The sequence below is a fragment of the Homarus americanus genome, unplaced genomic scaffold, assembly GCF_018991925.1.
Source record: "Homarus americanus isolate GMGI-L3 unplaced genomic scaffold, GMGI_Hamer_2.0 scaffold32929, whole genome shotgun sequence".
NCBI classification, from domain to species: domain Eukaryota; kingdom Metazoa; phylum Arthropoda; class Malacostraca; order Decapoda; family Nephropidae; genus Homarus; species Homarus americanus.
This window is the reverse complement of record NW_024737097.1, coordinates 1,457,605-1,472,329: the sequence shown is the minus strand read 5'-3', so window position 1 is coordinate 1,472,329 and position 14,725 is coordinate 1,457,605. Positions and strand designations below refer to the sequence as shown.

The 14,725-nt window shown below is 38.5% G+C and overlaps 1 protein-coding gene across 1 annotated transcript in view; it reads right to left on the bottom strand.

The window, feature by feature from the left end:
- Window positions 1-1,183: 1,183 nt before the first annotated feature.
- Window positions 1,184-14,725, bottom strand: part of LOC121873152 (low-density lipoprotein receptor-related protein 6-like) — a 197,415-nt gene continuing 183,873 nt past the window's right edge. The window contains 1 exon segment of the mRNA XM_042376470.1: window positions 1,184-3,149. Within this exon segment, the coding sequence (XP_042232404.1) occupies window positions 2,131-3,149 (1,019 nt within the window). The 3' untranslated portion in view covers window positions 1,184-2,130.

Below are 14,725 nucleotides of genomic sequence, written 5' to 3'. Positions count from 1 at the left end.
CAGTATATGATTTGAGAAAAAAATTGAGACTGGAAAAATTACACCATTTATTTCTTCAACTTTTCTGTCTGCTCTTTTGTTTTGTGCAGTCTTTTAAATCACAAAACTAATCACCTTTACTTAAAATTCACCTGTTCTCATCTTAATGTGAGAGCATTCAATGGTTAAATGATATGATAAGGAACATAATAAAGATATGGAGCATTAAACACTACATTTCCATCCTCCATGACTTAAAAAAAATTGACTAGGGTCACATGCCCATTTATCATACAGTCTCATGTAGATCCACAATGAAAATGTGGTTAAGATAAATCTTGATAAAATCACACAAGGAAAAGGGGAACAATGGAGCACCTTAGCTTTCGTTTTTATTCAAGACATCTTCAGAGGCAACTGAATTACGTGGATCGAGAGAGGCTTAAGTACACAGGGTGACCTTACTAAACATGAGGTCAGGTCATAAACATGACATCCACTAATCCGCACACCAACACCACCACACACGCAAAGGAGCTTAAGAGAAAGGGCGACGTGACTAGTCAAGTTAAGCCAGGTCAAAAATATGGGACCCACTAATCATCTATCCTACATCTAACTCGAATGCTTTCAAAGCATTTTTAACCTTGGGCCACTGACAAATAAATTTGTGTAACATATTATCAGTTTTGTACAATATCAGTACAGCATCTGAAAGCAGTCCACTGTTTGTTCATGTTAGGAACAATAATCATCCCATGGATTGGGAAAACAGCTTAGAAGTGTACAAATCATCATGCGTCACAGAAAGACTTCTGGTTGAAGCTAGTTTGATTAGGGAATTAATTCTATAAACCTTGTGATGGTCAGTACAAAACTGATATGTTACACAAATTTATTTGTCAGTGGCCCAAGGTTAAAAATGCTTTGAAAGCAATGGAGTCAGATGTAGGATAGATGATTAGTGGGTCCCACATTTTTTACCTGACTTAACTTGACTAGTCACGTCGCCCTTTCTCTTAAGCTCCTTTGGGTGTGTGGTGGTGGTGGTGTTGGTGTGCGAATTAGTGGATGTCATGTTTATGACCTGACCATGTTTAGTAAGGTCACCCTATGTACTTAAGCCTCTCTCGGTCCATGTAATTCAGTTGCCTCTGAAGATGTCTTGAATAAAGACGAAAGCTAAGGTGCTCCATTGTTTCCCTTTTCCCTGTGTGATTTTATCAAGATTTATCATAGTCATATATAAATGTGTAAAAAAAAAAAAAAGTGTCTATAAAATGATATACTTTAAATGATAATACATTCCAGCCATGCTTCTAAAGATAAAATATATGAAATAAAAGAATAATACAAAATACAAGACACATGTGGTATTTGTCTTACAAAAGTGAGCAAATGGGTATGGATACAAAACACTGCTGGAGAGTGCACCATGCAAGTAACTGGTGGGTACTTTACAACTACGTACAGTATTGTAATTGAGTTTGGTGTTGCCATTTATGATTCCTGGCTCCAAAAATGTTTTTGAAACCAAGATTTGTGAGCACTATCAACCATTTATGGAAAAAAAAAAGTGTGATGCATCCTAATAAGCCAGACTGTATGAAGCATCCATTGCCCAGATTGTCCACAATTAAAAAATATGACCCGAAGGCAGGGGAGGGATCTTGGGAGAGGAGTTACAAGTTTGCCAAAATATATAATTTAATTTCTAAATGACAATGTAAATAACTTGGCAGTGAGGAACCTCCACCATATGACCCTTTCCTTGCCATGTCAATAAAATGCATGACACTAACATTTCTCTTTTGCTCTGAAAGTTAAAAACTGGCAATCCAACCAGGCTGCCAGATGGAAGCCAAGTATCACATTAAAAAGGCAAGTAGCAGTAACTGAACTACGTATGTTAATTACTTTGTACTTTCAGTGTACTTACTAAATGAATGATTTACAATGAAAATTACAGTTTATGCTCCCTGACTCAGTCAATCAAACAGGAGACTTGTCAAACAATTCCCCTGAGTGAAGGTAACAACTCCAATAGAAACTAATCGAGGACATTAAACAGGTATAACAATAATATAAACTGTTTTAACAGTGACTGTGAAGCTGATACTATTTACAAGTACAAACTACAAATGAAGTGCTTCAGTCAGATGCTATAGGGGAAGGTGGAGGAGGGCAGGGGGCACGGGTGCAGTAAGAGCGTTCTGTAGATGGTGAGGGAGGACATGAAGTGGGAGGGCATGATGTGAGGTCACAAATATATTGCATCTGTGGGGTAGGAGGTGGCGGGTGAGGATCAGAGTCATAGTCTGTCATGGGTGGAGAGGAGTAGTATGTGGTGGAACCAGGGGTGTAACAGTGTGTCCTACGTGGGGATATGGCTGAAGAGTAAACATCTGAATCACAAACATCTGTAGAGCACGGTGTGGGAGGGGGTGGCCTGTTACGGGTTTTGTAATGGCGATAGGAATGAAGGGTTGAAGGTGGTGCATGGTGGGAATTATAGCAACAGTGGGGTTCCTGACACCGACCTCTATTCTCTGATACAGGAGTGGGCGGAGGATTAAGTGTTTCTCTGGGGTAGTGAGTCATGGAAGAGGAAGATGATGATGCTCCTGTTATTGGGGCAGGATCAAACATCCCTCGGGATACTGCACCTTGATTAATTATGCCCCTACATATCCCATGTGCTGAGGGACCACCAACACCAATGGATGAATGAGGATCTCCTGGTGGAGGTTCACCCTGAACTGGAACTTGTGTGTAACTTTTACCCCAAGAAGTCATCACTAACCGACATGGTCTGGGCTGCGATGGTTTGGGTTGGGGCTCCAGTTCATTATCGTCTAACAATGATGGCCTCCGTCGATAATATACAACCAAAGCAGCCACACACACTAACACTACAACTGATGCCACTATTCCTACAATATATGGAGCTTTACTATCTGGTCCAGTTACATCAGGAGGATCTGTAACCCAGGTTGAACATAGGGCATGATCTGGGCTATCAGGACATGGGCGACGACCTCCAGCACAGTGTATGGCTGTATCCACACATCTTCCTGTTGATACACACATAACTTGGCCTGTACCACAGCACCCAACTTCATCAGTTCCATCACTGCATTGTCTTTTACCATCACAAACCTGAGATTTGTCTGGGGAGAGAAGAAAACAAAAAACAAATTAAAAAAATCTTAGTAAGTAGATGAAAAGTGACAGCCCACATCAAATTATAGTAATTTAAAAATCGACCTCAGCTACCTATAACCTACTTGGTATATAACTGAAAGGGGAATGGAGGGTTGGGTTGGTAAATCAAACCCACTACATAAGAAAGACACTTATATTTCAACCAGACATTTTGGAAGCCTACTTCACCCTCTTCAGTTTCGAGTACATGTACAGTTTCGTTCAAGATTCTTCGAGCACTGTTGGAGACAGCTGGCAACTCAAGGCCGTTTGTTTACTATAGTACATAGTACAATATAATACTAAACAACAAAGCCCAACCATTAATTAAAAAACGGGGGTTTAAGTAACCAATCACTTTTACATTTAGTGATAATTTTTACTACGTATTATAGTAACCAAACGGCCTTGAGTTGCCAGCTGTCTCCAGCAGTGCTCGAAGAATCTTGAAAGAGACTGTACAATACAAAAATGCAAAATACTATACTCAAAGCTCAAGATAATACTAATGATTATCTAAACTGTGTTGCTAAAATAAATGTTTTCATTTTCTAATTTGGATTTGAGTTGCAAACTTCATATTCACATAAGTTAATCCTTCTAACTCTTAAATACTTATAGCGACCACGAGTTGTGGATGTTTTAAAAATAACCAAAAAGCAAAATTCTGCATCTTGGGTTTTACCCAAACCTAATATAACCTATCTAATTAAACCAAACCTAGCAGGCAGTAAGCAGATATCAAACAGGGAGGTACTACCACCTGGGAAGATATTGGAAGCTGCTATATAGCATCACGAAAATTGTGACCAAGTCCCAGGTTGCTGATCTGACTTTCTGCCTCATTTACACACAATTGCAGGGTTTCAATTGTTTATCTTACACAACACAACACAACACATACATATATCGTTTCTCACTACTGATTTTTTTTCATTTTTGTATTTCTTTATGGTTCTTTATTATTATTATTATTATTATTATTATTATTATTATTATTACAGTGTTGTTGTTGTTGTTGTTGTTATTATTATTATTATTATTATTTTATTTTATTAGTAATTTTGTATCTTTTATTAAAATTTTTATTTCTATGAATTATTATTCATTTATAATTTATTTCCTATGAATTATTCCTCTTATTATTATTAAATCCCCCCCCCCCTCTCCCCCAGGCCCCGATGTGGGTCAGTGACCTTGTGCCCAGGTGGGCTAATCCCCGTAATAATTTTTTTTTCTAAAAACCAGTTTTTGTGATATACAGTAGTCCAGAATACGACATTTAGCTTTATACCTAGGTGTATGTAAATGCCTAACATTAACTCGCCAGGCCAACATACAGGCAATTAAAACATCTAATAATTATTTAAATACATAAAATTAGGAGAACACTTCGCTACCTGGCATTTAATTGCAATTCTCAAAACCCCCTCCCGCACCCTCCATCACACGCATTGCTACCGTCATCTCTTGCCCTAGAGCGAGCTGTAAACAAATGTCAACTCTCGAGGGGTAGAGATGGGTGGGATGTCGATGTCGCATTCTGGACTATATCACAAAAACTGGTTTTTAGAAAAAAAAAGAAGGCTTTTTGTTCAATCCAGAATGCGAAGTCTAGCTTTGATTACCCGAGCAGGAGGTGGAGAGGGAGGTGACATTGCGTATAAGGCTCCGCTAGCTTAGGTCCAGATTTTAATTATAAACTTTTTGGAATATTTTCCAATACAAGTATTAAGAATATTGACCGGAAGGTAAAATGTTAATTTACATATCCCAATTAGGATACTCACTTTATTCTGATGAGGAAGAAGAAGGTCTTGGTTGTGGAGATTAACTAGGTGGAGGAGGGGACCCCAGTACCACCACATGTGAAGCATCTTTCAGAGATAGATGAAGATAGCTGTTTTGAAAGGTTTTTGAAGATTTCCAAAAGCCCACTTCTTTGATCTGACTGAGGCTCATATGCAGCAGAAAGGCCACAGACCCTGCATATTTCCTGGTGTCACGTGCAAAAAATTTCTTGCCAGGGTCTGCTTGACTCACTAACCGAGATAATTATTTTGTCATTTGATGAGACAATTTCTTACCATCCTGTGATGAGAATACATAGGGGCCTCGATTAGAGAATCTGGTTAACCATTCATGAATATTCTTAACCGGGTACAATATATGAGGAACCCTAGTCTCATCCATTAGCCATTTTATCCTGATAGGTTGAGCTTGAAATCCTCCCTTTCATTTTTTCTTAGAATCTCCGTAGGGAAAAGGGCGACAGCTTCCTCAGAAAATACCAATAATGATGGATTATTGGAAATTGAAATCAGCTCACTGATTCTCATACCTGTTGCTATTGCTAGAAGGAAGGCTGCCTTCTGGAGCAATCTGTCCCGGTTTAGATTTATATTGTAATAAGGCCCCATAAGAAATTTAGTAAGTTTATCTAGAGACCAAGGTGGGATTCTCTTAGGCCGAGGGGGTCTCTGAATGAAAAAGGACAATCTGAGCATTTGATAAATTTTTGGGTTCAAAGTAATATTAAAACCCCACCCCAGAGGGTCAACCATTGCTGATTTATAAGATGCAGTTGTAGATCCTTGAAGGCCTTTAACTTTGAACAGAAAATCTAAAAATTCTAACACCATTGTTTCCGACAATGTGGTTGGAGTCGTTAACATGATAAATTGTTGAAAAAGTTTTCAAGCATTCTCATATTGCATAGAAGTTTGGAGTCTATAACCTGCTATCACTTGGTTAACTATATTGGAATTACCCAACAATCTATTTAAATATCTTTTGAGAAACTCCAAGGGTGAAGTGCCAAGGATATCTCGAACTGAGGGTGCAGTACCTGGTCTAGACATCCATGTTGCAATGTAGTGGATGCGGGCACCAGACCAACAGATCCTGACACCATGGTTGTAGGATCCAATATGGTGCAATTAAGAGGACCTTTCCCAGGAAGGATCTGAGATTGTGAACCACTTTGGGCAACATTTTCACAGGTGGGAACAGATAGATTGAATTCCAACGGTTTCGATCGTTCCAGAGATGCATAAGTTGGCATCTTGTGATTGATTTGTGAGGCAAAGAGATCTATTTGTGGAGTCACAAACCTCCTCACTAGACTCTTGAACTTCGATATCTTTAGGGACCATTCTGTTTCTGTTGATACTGGCCTGAGACGGGACAACGCATCTGCCCAATTGTTTTGTACTCCTGGTATGTGAGTTGCTTTGAGGTTAAAGTGTTTGAGTTACACAAACTTTGAAATTTTTTTCTGACAGTGTGAGAAGGGGCCAAGATCTGGTTGAGCCTTAATGATTGAGACAAAACACTGCCGCTCTGTTGTTTATGGCAAACAGAAACGTCAAGTTTTTGAAAATTGGGTTTGCCAACAAAAAGAATATGACTACTGCTAATTCTTTTATGTTTATGTGTTTGTCCCAAAGGGAGTTGCTCCACTTCCCTTGACGGAACTCTCCTTTTGAGGAATGGTATCCCCATCCTATCTCGGATGCGTCCATACAAACGACCAAGTCTGTTTGAGGGGAAATCCAGGGAGATGAACCGATTAGATTGTCCAATTTGTCCACCATGACAGATGATTCTTGATCCGACTAGAGAGAGAAGAAGCAATATTTTTGTTTCTGTGAAGCAACTTCGACCCCAGATGAGTTAGTTGCTTCTTCCTTAACATGCCCAAAGGAACTACTATGGTGGCAAAATTCAACAGACCCAGTAGTTTTCCCAATCGTGCCAAGAAACCTCTTGCTTTACACAAAAGTCTTCTACTTGGTTTATCACATCTGTTACCTTTGCTTCTGGTAGACTGACTGACTGCTGATTGGTGTCCCAATGGAAACCTAACCAATCCAATTTCTGACCTGGTTTATCTTTAATCCTAGGTTTTGAAATAGTACTAGTGTACGTTGGGTCGCCCTTTGACAGTCTTCGAAAGTTTCCCACGTTCAGTCAATCGTCTAGATAAACAAAAGTTCTTATGCCCTCCTTCGCAAGGATCTTCTCGGGGATGTTCGCCAGTTTTGTAAACACTTTTGGCGCAATTGTTAGGCCGAATGGCATCACTGTGAATTGATAACTTACATCCCCCCACTGCGAACACTAGAAACTTTCTGTACCTGGGAGCAACAGGCACGTGATAATAGGCATCTTCGAGATCCACTTTTGAGATCCAAGCATTGGGCGGAAGTAGACGCCTCAGATGATCAAAAGTGAGCATCTTGAAACTTCCTTTGGTAATGAACTTGTTCAGGACGGAAAGATCTAAAATCCACCTCAATTTGTCGCTGCCTTTCTTGGGGACAGGGAACAGGTGAAACATGAAACGCCTCTCTGACTGCAACAGCTCTATCACACCTCTGTTTAACACTTGAATTTCAAATTCTGTGAGAAAGGAGGTTGGTTCTGACCCCTTTTTGGTAACACTAGGGGAAGGCGCCTCAACCAAGTCCATGTAAGGCCCCCTTTGATTGTCTTGTAAGCCCATATGGAAGAAGTCCACCTGTTTTCCCAACCCCCTAGACGACCCAGCTGTCTGGCTTCATTGGGAGGGAGTGGTCGCTGATGTGGTGGAATAAGGTCTCCTTCCACTTCTGAACAAGCACCACCCTTACTACGTCTTGAATTGTTTCCTCCTCTAAAGTTTCTTCTAGGTTGATAACTGAACCTAGCAGCTGGTCCTGTTCCCCTGTTAAACCTTCCTCTTTTAAATTTCTGAAAAATCTTAGAACTCCTGGGAACAGTAATATGAATAGCTTGCTCAACAGCTGATCTATACTTAACTAATGTTTGTTCATCAAACAAGGCAGGAGAAAGAGGGGAAGAACATAGCAATAAATAAGCACTACCACTTGAAGCATTATTAGTGGCTTGCTTCCTTAGCTGGGCTTTTAGTTTTAGGGCTTCCAACAACATTTCGATAAATGAGTTGTACAGGGAATATGGATTCTCTTGTATAGCAGCAGCAAAACATGTGTCTACTTCTGAACTGTCCTCATAGTCCAGCACAAACTGAGTCAATAACTGACACATCATAATTGCAGACCAAATATCCGCTGCCAACTTCCTAAATTTGAACTCTTCAAGCAACAGTGCAAAAGCAACTGTTTTCAAATTTATTTCATAACTTATGTCAGCATTATTTTGGAGCCGATAAATACTGGGAAAGTTCATATAAGGAACTCTTTTTGTCATTAAATTGGAATTTCAAAAAACTAAACTTGTGAGCATTCCTATCTTAGGGAATGAATGTTAAGTCTTTCAATATATTAGCTCAGACTTCATCTATTTCAGAGACCATTTTGGGGCAAATATCAGGCCAAAAAATTGTAGTATCACCTTCTAAAAACAATGAATGATGACCCAAAGTTGCTTGGCCTTCCTTTCTCTTTGTAAGTGCTGATAGATCAGGAAGTTTAGAAACATTTTTATAAAATACCTTGAATAAGGAATCCACAGACTCAGATGTGGTAGAAAACAATGAACACTTAAATCTTACCAATGTTACCTAAGGCCTGTTGGAATAATCCTTACACTCAATGTTATCCATCAGCTGCGTGGAGTCGACAGCAGCCTGTTTCCACTCATAGTAACCAATGGGGACAAGATGAAGTCAGTCTCAACAGGTTCTCCCTGCTCTAGTGCCTGAACACTATGATTAGTGACAACTTCCTCATCCTGATCCTGGAATCCACTAAAATCGGGCTGACTCGGTAGAGGTTCCTGCAACCTTCCTACTGCCTCATTATCTTGGATGTCCAATAACCTACTTTTCTTAGCAGAAGCAGGTTGGTCTAACTGGGGATTAAGTCTCTTACCTATCACCCATAATTCTAAACTTTCTGCCAACTTGGGATCTTTCCAGTGTTTTACATTTAGAAATTTACTCTTCAAGGCCTTATTCCATCTATGTTTAATTTGGATCTTCAATAATTCCTTATCTCCTGCAGCTTGATTAATTTAAAAAATTTGATCCAAACAAACTGCACAATCCAATGGTGAAAACAGGTTGTCTGAGACACAGCTGCTTTGAATTATGCAAGCCAAATGAGGATCTAACTTGGTAATCCAAGTGGCTCTACGTCCTTGATAATTACATGTAGTATGGTCCCCTTGGGTCCTGGGTGAAACTACTACGACTGAATTCACATCCTCTACTGATGGACATTTCCTTGTACAGTATAGTCTGGATTTACACGGTTTTTGTTTACGTGTTTGGTCATTTACGTGGCACCTTGCCGGAAGGAAATGTTTTAATTACGTGGTAAATTTCATCATTTACGCGGGTGAAGTATAATTTGTTTATTTACTGAAGATATATATGTTTTTAGCTCATAAAATATATAATTTACACTGCTGGAATCCCCACAAGATGGTGATCGCTTTAAATATGAACATACTAAAATTTGCATTAGACATACAAATTTTAGATGTAATTTAAGATGATGATGAAAATGAGCAAAAATTTTATCTTTTGTGCAAATTATATGATGTTTACATTCAAAATATTCCCTGTCCTGCAAGGAATCCAGCAATGTCAATTATATTATCCTAATTTTAGTCTGAGGTATTATTTATTACTAAAAATGTAAATATACCAAACATTTCTCTGGTAGGGAGGGAGGGAAGGACCCAGCGAGCGTGGGAAGAGGGGGAGGGGAGTTTGAGTCCATTATTTGAATGGACATTAACCAGCAACTGTATATCTCTTAAATATTAATTGTGTGTGCATACCATCATCATAAAATTAAGATATTAATTTTACTACAACATAGGTATTGTGTCTGAAAAAGTGTAGTTTGGGGGTCGGCCCAGTCTCTATTTCAATTAATCCCATATGTTCTGTTATTTCGTTTACACGTTTCACGTTTTACGTGGACCTCCACGGGTTCAATTGACCGCGTAAATCCAGACGATACTGTATGTAGTGTATGAGCTGTGCTCTTTAGTCCTTGTAGCTCCTCACTCAACACTAGTTCACCAGGGACAGTTCCATGGTCTCCTCCATCATCTAGCAGTTCAGTCAACTGTCCTTAATCCTCCAGTTGTACATCACTCATCTAAACTAGGAGGAACACCATGAGTCACATTGTATCATAATAATACAAGGGAGATAACATTTTAGCCCAAACATAATCATTATGACTCGTAACTGATATTTCGCTAAGTTATTTCACTTAATATCTCTTATTGTTATATAAGTCACCAGTGTGACAATCATTAACAACTAACTCACTATATCATACACCTCTCCCTTCTCTTATCTCAATTATCCCTCAGCTCAATGAACTTTGTTTCTTAATCAAACTAACTTCATTTTTTAGAGCATTTATATTTTGAGGGATCACCAAGTTCTCTATGTGTTGCCAATCAGGGTGCACAGACAATATCGCTTCAATTAATTAGCTTGAGCGATAATGCCTGAGTGAGCATCAAGTCACCCGGAAGGGTTGACAGTGCTGAGCTGCTACCATAGTGCTCCATTGGCTAACATCATTCACCATTACTCTAGCAAGATGTATTGTGCCGATAATTCCACCCTGAATGGTTCTGATTTAACCCATACTGAGGATACAAGGTTCTTCCCAACATAACTCTAGATTGCTAGTAAGACCGGAAGGTCAGCGCTCCAGAACGATCACCAAGACTAGCAGCCTCGCTAAAGTTTGCCTGGAAAGGCTGAACCCGCTACTGAGGACATGAATAAAATAAAGTTATGAAGAGAAAAACTTAACTCTGGCCTGCATGCTTAGAGTAATCATGTAATAGTCCCTGTCTTATAGGCAGAAGTACAGTATTTATATAAATGGGTTAATCACCCTCTGTAACTTTCCACTAGATATGAGGTAGCATGTTCAGAGCACGTGATAAGGGGAAGTCACTTCACTAAGTGCTGAGATAAGGCATTAACCCTTAGGCCCCGGGTGACGTTTCAGAATGTCCTCCAATTTTCCCGCCATTTTTTGTTATCTATTTTTTTAATTATTTATTTATTTATTTTTTATTATTTTTGGAAAAGTATTGAGAGCCATCGTGGATGGTCCCGTCTTCCCTCGAGGGAGGACGTATATTACCGTTCTCCCTTGACGGGTATTACAAGCATTCTTACTCACTCTCTCACAAAAGCAGGACGTATTTAGAAGAGCTATTTAATATAGCCTCCATCCACATTTTAACACTCATAGCTACAGTGATTAAGTTACGGTGATATACACTTGGAACTGTATATTTTTTTTTTTTTTTTTCTTTTTTTTTTACGGGAATTAGCCCACCCAGGCACAGGTCACTGACCCACATCGGGGCCTGGGGGGCGAAATAATAATAATAATAATAATAATAATAATAATAATAATAATAATAATAATAATAATAATAATAATAACAATAATAAAGAACCACAAAGAAATACAAAATGAAAAAAAAAATCAAAAGTGAGGAACAATATATGTATGTTGTGTTGTCAATAGTAAGAGAAACAATTGAGACTCTGCAATTGTGTGTAAATGAGGCAGAAAGTCAGGTCAGCAACCTGGGACTTGGTCACAATTTTCGTGATGCCATGTGGCAGCAAGATCTACCATAGACAACACATTATGCTTCCAATATCTTCCCAGGCAGTAGTACCTCCCTGTTTGGTAGCTGCCTAATACCTTCTACCTACAAAACCTCGATTAACCGACCACATATGAGGGGAAGGGGCCGACGAATAATCCAAAAGGTCGGTTAATAGTACATAAAGTCTACGGAAATAAAACATACATTTTCAAAGTACCTTTCCCTAACCTACCTCATTTAATTCCCTCTATTCATTTTTGTTCATTTGCCATTCAGATTTCAATAGAATTTGCTTTAAAACATTAACCACTTTAGTAAATAAATATGAACCAGCACAGAAACCGTGAATAAAAAATGGAAAAGTCAAAGAACATATGTCATCACAAAAATTGTGACCAAGTCCCAGGTTGCTGATCCGACTTTCTGCCTCATTTACACATAATTGCAGGGTCTCAATTGTTTCTCTTACTATTGACAACATAACATACATACAAGTACATTGTTTCTCACTCTTGATTTTTTTTCATTTTTGCATTTCTTTATGGTTCTTAATTATTATTATTAGCATTATCATTATTAATATTATTACATTATTACCCCCCAGGCCCCGATGTGGGTCAGCACCCTGTGCCCGGGTGGGCTAATCCCCGTTAAAAAAAAAAAAAAAAAAATTAGGGGTTCGGGATTGACGGTTAATCCAAAAGTCGGTTGATCGAGGTTTTACTGTAGTTTCTTAATAAATGAACAAAGGAACACATTGGATTTCACCACAGAAGATCCAATAAACTCTGATCTATATTTTAGTATGTCTAAAATATAAGGTAACGTGCTTCTCAAGTGATTGTTACAAGTGGTGACAACCCAAGAAGGTTGTTGCATATATGACAGTTTCACAAATAACTGTTATATCGCACTAAGAGTCATCTTAACAGATACACTGTTGGTAAAGGTAGAGATACAGTTGGGTCTTCATTCACGCGGTCAATTGAACCCGCGGAGTACCACGTAAAACGAAAAACGCGTAAATGAAATAACAGAACATGTGGGATTAATTGAAATAGACTGGGCCGACCCCCAAACTCCACTTTTTCCGACACAATACATACCTTGTAATCAAAATAACAACTTAATTTTATGATGGTATGCACACAATTAATAATTAAGAGAAATATCAATAATATTAGGTTTTTTAACACTTACATTAGTAGAAAAGATGGCTGGGCACACGGGGATGGGGGGTTGGTTCCGAGGTAGAGGGCAGATTATTGGCCCTCACCTGCATCACTTGTTTCAATTGTATCACTATCCACCACAGAGGCTTGCAGGGCCTCTTTGTCAAACCCCTCAAAGTCCACATCTTCACTATCACTGACTTGGGCTGGCTGTGGTGGGTGGTGGGTGACGAACTCGGTAATGCTTTGATGACTGGGCGACCTTGTTCGCACCCTGCACGCGCTGCTTCCCGCATAAATGACCAAATTTGCAGCGTAAATCAAGCATTTCAATTCAAGCAAGGCACCGCGTAAATGACAAAACACGTAAACCAAAACCGCGTAAATCCAGACTCAACTGTATTATGTTCTCCCCATTACTGTGGCATTCTGGTACAAAGAAGCAACTATTATAATCAGAAAACCCAGGGTAGAAGCCCGAAAAATTTCGTGAACGAACATGAGAAGAGGGAGAGGGATGGCCACATACATCATGGTATTCATTACTTCCACGTGAATAATTGGGACAAAAAAAACAAAAAAAGTAAAATAAATTATACAGTTAACCCTCACTTTACGCGGTTAATGTAACCCGGAGGGTACCGCGGAAAGCGAGAAACGCGTAAAGTGAATAACATAACATATGGGATTAATTGAAATGGAGTCCAGGCCGATCCCCAAACTCCACTTTTTGACGACACATAACTATGTTGTAGTAAAAATAACATCTTAATTTTATGATGGTACATGCACACAATTAATACTTAAGAGAAATAGAGAAATACAGTCGCCAAGTTAATGTCCATTCAAATAATGGACACGACTCCCTCCTCCTCTTCTCACACTACACTCACTGGCTCTTCCCTCAGAAATTTTGGGGGGAAAACCAGGTATAGTAATAAATAATACCTCAAACTAAAGTTAGGATAATATAATTGACATTGCTGGATTCCTTGTAAGACCAGGAATATTTTGAATATAAATGTCATATATTTTTCACAAAAGATAACATATTTACTCAGATTAAACATTACATCTAAAATTTGTATGTCTAATGCAAAATCTATGATGTTTATATTCAAAATGATCATCAAATAGTAAGAATTCCAGCAATGTAATTTATATTCTGGCCGGGTAATTTGTATGAATTTTATGAGCTAAAACAAATATCTTCAGTTAATAAAAAAAAAAAATATTCTTCACGACACTATCTGTCAATCAAAGTACCACCTCTTCCAACCGCGCGGTCAGTCCCAACCCTCCCCCCCACCCCCCACCAATCCTCCCTTCAAGAGATGTTGGGTGAAAAATTTAGATTTTAACATTTTGTATTAAATAATACCTCAGATTAAAGTTAGGATAATATAATTGACATTGCTGGATTCCTTGTAAGACCAGGAATATTTTGAATATAAACGTCATATATTTTGCACAAAAGATAACATACTTACTCAGATTAAACATTTTATCTAAAAATTTTATGTCTAATGCAAAATATATGATGTTTATATTCAAAATGATCATCAAATTGTAAGAATTCCAGCAATGTAAATTATATTCTGGCCGGGTAATTTGTATGAATTTTATGAGCTAAAATAAAAATCTTCAGTTAATAAAAAAAAAAATATTCTTCACACGGTAACAGATGGTCGGTCGCCGGTCCCTCCCTCCCTCCCACCAACGTCCCTACTAGATAAATGTGTGGGAATACCAGACTGTTTACCTTTTTAGTAATAAATAATAAATCAGACTAAAGT